Genomic DNA, 6,000 nt, shown 5'->3' with positions numbered 1-6,000 from the left:
CTGGATGACAGCATCAAAGTACGGTGAGCTTGCCTGAAAGAGAGGATACCCAGTGTTCAAATGACATAACTATAACCCAGGAAAGGAAGATCAGGAGAGAGAGGCGTGAAATCAGAGGACAAGGACAATTCTAACAGTCGTCAGTGAGATAGGAGGGGAAGAATTTTCACAAAGTGTAAAGTAGTGAGTTAACCTTTTGAATGAGAGGAACAGGGGGAAAATCGAAGGACAAAGAGAATTTCAAATTTTCTAGAATACAGAAGTTCAAAATTTGCCCCCATTTTATTTCAAAGAAGTGTTTTCGTTCGCTCAAACCGTTTTTAAGTAAGTCCCAGACTCAGGATTACTTCAAACCCAAATGTCTCAGCATGCAACACCATAATATAGGAAGTATGTAGCTATGCATCCATTACATCTAGCAAAATCAACATGCTGTAATGTCTCATATTGCTTGGTCCGTATTCAGCTTTCTTAATTGTTGCCATAAGATCTTGCTTTCATCCCACTAACTTCTTTTTTTTTTTTAAAGATTTATTTTTATTATTTTTTTTATTGGAAAGGCGGATATACAGAGAGAAGGAGACAGAGAGGAAGATCTTCCGTCCGATGATTCACTCCCCAAGTGAGCGCAACGGGCCGATACTATGCCGATCCAAAGCCAGGAGCCTCTTCCGGGTCTCCCACAGGGTGCAGGTTCCCAAAGCTTTGGGCCGTCCTCGACTGCTTTCCCAGGCCACAGGCAGGGAGCTGGAAGGGAAGCGGGGCTGCCGGGATTAGAACCGGCGCCCCCACTAACTTCTAAACCAAGATCCAACCAAAGCTGTGACACCTTTAAATATTTTCTAAGATCATAGAAAATATTTAAAGAAAGAAAGGGAATTTTGCAAAGGATGGAGTTTCTTCATCTTTCAATGGAATAAAAAGGAGATGACCAGTTCACAGGCGGGAAGGGCCCCCGCGGATCTCTCAGAAGGAAGACTGTTAGCTTTTTTCACCACAAACTCAAGATACCAAATACAATAAGAGAGCCACACGAGAGGTCTTTACTTTGGTGGGGGAGATAGCCAAGGGGCAGGAGGAAGCAGGAGCAGAAGAGAGAAAGAAAGGGAGAGAGAAAAGAGCAAAGTAGAGAGCGCAGAGAGAAGTGACAGCAAGAGGAGCAGCGAGATAACAAAGGACAGCAGGACAGCGGCATCTTTACAAATTGGAGGGAGGTATGCGGAGTGAGGAGTCAGGGGCTAGCAGAGGAGTCTGTGATGGACACCAGGGATAAATGCCGCAGGGCATTGGTGTAGCAGGGTTTGAACCCGAAGGCAAGTGGTGATGGGGGGAGGGTCAACCTTGGGGTCCCTGTTTGGTCAGTGCTTAACCGGGATGGATGCCATCTGGGTGCCCCCTGGTCAGAAAGCCCCGGATCTCATTCCTCTGTAACTGAACACCCCAGGGTGCTGCAGTAAAGCCCTCCGGCCAGGCCAACACAAAGCCTTCAGCAGAACTCTGCTGACTTGGACAAGGCAGAAGGGATCTGGTAGGGCTCCGGAGACACCTTGCTCGAGGCCTCACCCTGGAAAATGAAAGGATACTGGTCTCCGATTTTTTAAAAAATTTATTTATTTTTATTTGAAAGTTAGATTTTACAGAGAGAGGAGAGACAGAGAGTAGGTCTTCCATCGGCTGGTTCACTCCCCAAAGGACAGCAACAACCGGAGCTGAGCCGATCTGAATTCAGGAGTCAGAAGCTTCTCTTCAGGTCGCCCCAGGGGTGCAGGGTCCCTAGGACTACCATAAGCAGGGAAAATGTTCCTCTCTGTATATCTTCCTTATATCCGCCTTTCCAAAAAAAAAAAAAAAAAGTGGAGGAGCCAGAACTGGAAACGGCTCCCATAGGATATACAGAGGATTAGCCTGTTAAGCCATGGCGCTGGCCCCCAGATGCTAAGTTTTTTAAAAGAGAGAGAGAGAGTGTGTGTGTGTGTGTGTGTGTGTAGGGGCGCGTGCGGAAAATGGGGGCGGTGGATAGTTAGAGGGAAAGGAATGGGGGTGAGGCTGAGGGACAGCTTGACTAGATCCCTCCAGGCCAAAGAAAGAGGGAGTGTCTTTAAACACGGACGCGGATAGCTACGGAATGAGTGTGGAGCTTCGGTGGTCGGCCTGCAGGTCGGGAAGTGTTCCGGGTCAGCGTGTCGGGGTAGGGAGCGGGGTGGGTTCGGGATGGGGAGGACGGCCCAGCCGGGGCGGGGCGCGCGCGGTGGCCGAGTCCGCCTGCGCGCGTGGGGCGAGCGGTGCGCGCCGGCGGCGGGCGCTGCAGAGCCTGACTCCTGCGCGGGCGGCGCTGCTCGCGGACTGCGGCCAGCTGACTCGGCGATGGGACACCTGTGGCTCTTGGAGACCTGGGGCTTTTGGGGGCTGCTCCTGTGTGCGGCCGGTCCCCGCACAGGTAAGTAGGCGGGGATGCTGGGGAGGGACCCGGACAGGTGCGTCGGGACAAGATGGTTCGTTCCAACCCTCGGGCACGGGACAGGTGGGACCACCTGACCCTGAGCTAGTCCTCTCCCTCCCAGGAGTGAGGCTGTGGAAGAGACTCCGGGAAACTGTGGCAACTTACAACAGTGACCTGAGAGGCACAGCACAGAGGGAGCCAGATAGGGACAGAGGTGGGACGAAGAAAAAGAGACGCAAAGTGATTGTTTTAATTTTGTGGGTTTTGCTGCTTCAATTTTGGAACCTGCTCCGTGACGCCAGCCCTTAGCAGGACTGACAAGTGACAGACGTTTGGCTCCGGAGTAGGTGAAGGGCAGGTAGTCTGGTCCTGAGTCATTCCTTCCTCACTCCTTGAGACCCTTTTTCCAAAGAGAGGAGGGTTATGTGCCCCAAGGGCAAGAATGGGTCGTCTCCGTGGAGGGTGTCAGTCACTTGAGGGGCAAGCTGCCCTGTTTCTTCAAAGCAATACACAGGAGAGGCTGGGAGGAGGGTGATAAGACAAGAAATTGGAGTTGTCTGCGGAGATAAGGGTAGGATGAACCTGAGATAGGTAATGAGCAGCTCTGTCAGAGATAGGATCCGCTCCCTGGCTGCAGTGTCCTGCTCAGGGCTGCCTTCAGCAGGAACATCTTGGATGTCTTGGCAAAGACAAGCTCTGGGTATCGGAACGCCTTGGTGTTCCAGTACTTTCACAGCCTTGGGTGAAGCAGGTGGGCAGAAGTTATCCCGTTATGGCTACTTCACCATCTTCTCAAGCATCAATCCATCATTCCTATGGGCTTATTTTTATTGATTTTTTCTTTCTGTCATGATCCCACCTCGATTTTTCTGTCTACACTGAGGTAGGGCTCTAGGGTTTTTAAGGCTTTAGTGATGACCACAGCTGCATACTCCAGGCAGAAAACTACCATGTCTATCCACTGTGAGTAGTTTCAAAGAATTGCTTGCACCTGCCCAGGAACTCGTGCCCCTTCCTGCTTCCGGTGGTAGGTCCTGCCTCAAAGAAATTTAGTTGCTGTGCGTGAGGAAGGCGTGTGGCCCTTTCCCTGGCAGCCGTGTGCCTCTTCTGTCCCTGGAGACCCTGAAGTCCTTTCTGTGGTTCTATACACCCTAGGCTAGCTCTTGAGAAAGGTCGGAGTGTTCAATATTTCTGTATTCCCAGGAAACCAACGCAATTCTCAAGTGAATTAGCAGCCTTTACATTAAGAACTCACTATTGTGCTTGCCATGGTGGTCTAGTGGATACATTCCTGCCTGTACCCATGGGGGTCCCATATGGGTACTAGTTCGTGTCCCAGCTACTCCGCTTCCCTTCCAGCTCCTTGCTTGTGGCCAGAGAGGGCAGGCAGGATGGCCCAGAGCCCTGGGACCCTGCACCCACGTGGGACACCTGGAAGAAGCTCCTGGTTTCTGACTTCGGATTGGCTCACTTTCGACCATAGTGGCCACTGGGGAAGTGAACCAGCCGGTGGAATATCTTTCTCTGTCTCTCCTTCTCTCTGTAAATCTTCTGAATTAAAACAAAGCAATAAGTAAAAACCACTCACTGTTATCCAGACACTAGAAAGAGCCCAAAAATCTCCTTTCCCGAACTCTCTGGCCAAAAAAACCCAAAATAACTAGTAATAATAATAAAAAGAAAGAAGGAAGGAAGGAAGCAAAAGAAATTCTTTTTAAAACACAATGCTGCCATTTGTACCTGTACAGATCTTTTGAACCTAACACTGTACTTTTTTCATGATTTTATAGTGATCTATTTTCTCCATGTCAGCACTGCCTGCTGCTGAGCGTAGATACAGGTCAGCGTAGTGTAATGCGGCATGAAATGAAGAATCCAGTGACTGTTTGGTAACACACTAGATAAGACTGATGAAAATGATTTTGGATTATAATTACTCTTTGTTAGCAATCTGCACAAAGCCCATAGTATTAACTCACTTAGGACTTAATTTCCTGTCAGTCATGGGCTAGGAAAATAGCCCAAAATAAAACCTTGGTGTACAAGAGTTGATGCTGGAAGTGAAGAATTTGGTGACTTTACCCGTATTGTTGCTGAATGTCTTTCAGTTGGCTCCAAGACAATCCCCAAAGTCACAGAAGTGATGCCCAAATACGGCAGCATCAATGGAGCAACGAGGCTGACTATCAAAGGAGAAGGTAGGCCTGCTTTTATCTGTGCAAAGTTGAAGACTCCGTTGAGGGTTTCACAGGCGTGAAAATCACCACCACCCTGGAGTCACTTCTCCACTTGGCCAGAGTAACTCTGACTAGTAAGAGTCAAGGAAATATGCAAAATTCTCCATCAATCTCATCATCGGAATTTTTATAATATACAGCTCCATCCTGATTTTAATTCTTTGCTTAACACCAAGAATTTGGTGCTGAAACCAAAACAAACATTTTAACCCAGATTATTTACAATTATTTGCTTTGTTCCTCTTGGGTTTGTTTTTATATCAAAATATGGAAAGTGTCAAGGTGGAATGTTCAGAGGGCATGATAGAGAAATAGGTAGTTAAAGAGAGGAGAAACAAGCTTTAGATCCCCTCTCTTACCACCCACACCTACCATACCCACTACCAAATTGCAGGCTTTTGCAAGTGATATTATTCAGGTACTTGAGAATTTTTAAAAGGAAAGAAATGTTAAAAAATAAACTAACAAAAGGTATTATTTGATATTTAAAATAAGAAAAAAAGCTTTTGGATGCTTATTCTGTCAAATATACTAAGTTATCTTCAATGCTTTCAATATTTCTGCAAAAATTCAGTCTTTGTTAAATGTGATTAAAATATCTTATATTTCCACATTGTGAACAACATATTTTGGAATAAAATGCTCACTTTTAAAATTTAGAACTAGAGACGATGTATATGTAAGATGTTATTTTCTTTGTAAGATGTTATTTTCAAAATGTCTTTAGTTATGTATCCATTACAGTTGTAAACTGATTTTAAGATGGTATGTTTAAAGCCATTGGATTTTAAACAAAAGTATCAAGAGTTACAAAACAAAGCAAATAAGTAAAAAAAAATTATTTTAAGTAAATAAATTAAAAAAAAATCTTGCCATCTCCTGTCTTCACACCTTAACCTTTTCTGGTCCAGTAGGCATGAGTTCAGTTATATGAAGTTATATGTATACATGTAGTAGCCATGACATCTGCATATGTAGTTCTAGCATTATCTCAAGGAAGACACAAACAAGTAAAAAATGTTCTGAAACGGTTAGACTTTTAATTATGCAAAACCAAGTGTTGTGGTGAGTGTCTCTTTTCTGCAGTAGTCCAGTTTTGGGCAACTCCTGGGATAGAATTAGGAAAACATTGAATCTTACTTGAACTGCAGTTACCCTGCCCCCGTCCTGGTTTGTTCATTCTCTGGCTGGTTTAATGATACGACATAGGTGGCAAAAGAAGCATCTTTGTATATCTTCCTTGGAGGCTGAGTTGACCACTGTTTTGCTGCTGTTAAGAATTAGTAGCATCTTGGTTGTCGGGCACTGGTGGAAGGGGAATTT

The 6,000-nt window shown here is 46.0% G+C and overlaps 1 protein-coding gene across 1 annotated transcript in view; it reads left to right on the top strand.

Annotated features, from left to right (window-relative positions):
* The first annotated feature begins 2,295 nt into the window (after positions 1-2,295).
* PKHD1L1 (PKHD1 like 1) overlaps positions 2,296-6,000 on the top strand; it is a 151,442-nt gene continuing 147,737 nt past the window's right edge. The window contains exons 1-2 of the mRNA XM_040979402.1: positions 2,296-2,437; positions 4,549-4,638. Coding sequence (XP_040835336.1) covers positions 2,365-2,437; positions 4,549-4,638 — 163 coding nt within the window. The 5' untranslated portion in view covers positions 2,296-2,364. The remainder of the gene's footprint in view (positions 2,438-4,548; positions 4,639-6,000) is intronic.

Source organism: Ochotona curzoniae, unplaced genomic scaffold (genome assembly GCF_017591425.1).
Source record: "Ochotona curzoniae isolate NIBS_2020 unplaced genomic scaffold, NIBS_Ocur_1.0 contig_3190, whole genome shotgun sequence".
Lineage (NCBI taxonomy): Eukaryota > Metazoa > Chordata > Mammalia > Lagomorpha > Ochotonidae > Ochotona > Ochotona curzoniae.
Note: the sequence above shows the minus strand (reverse complement) of the source record. Positions and strands in the feature narration are given on the sequence as shown.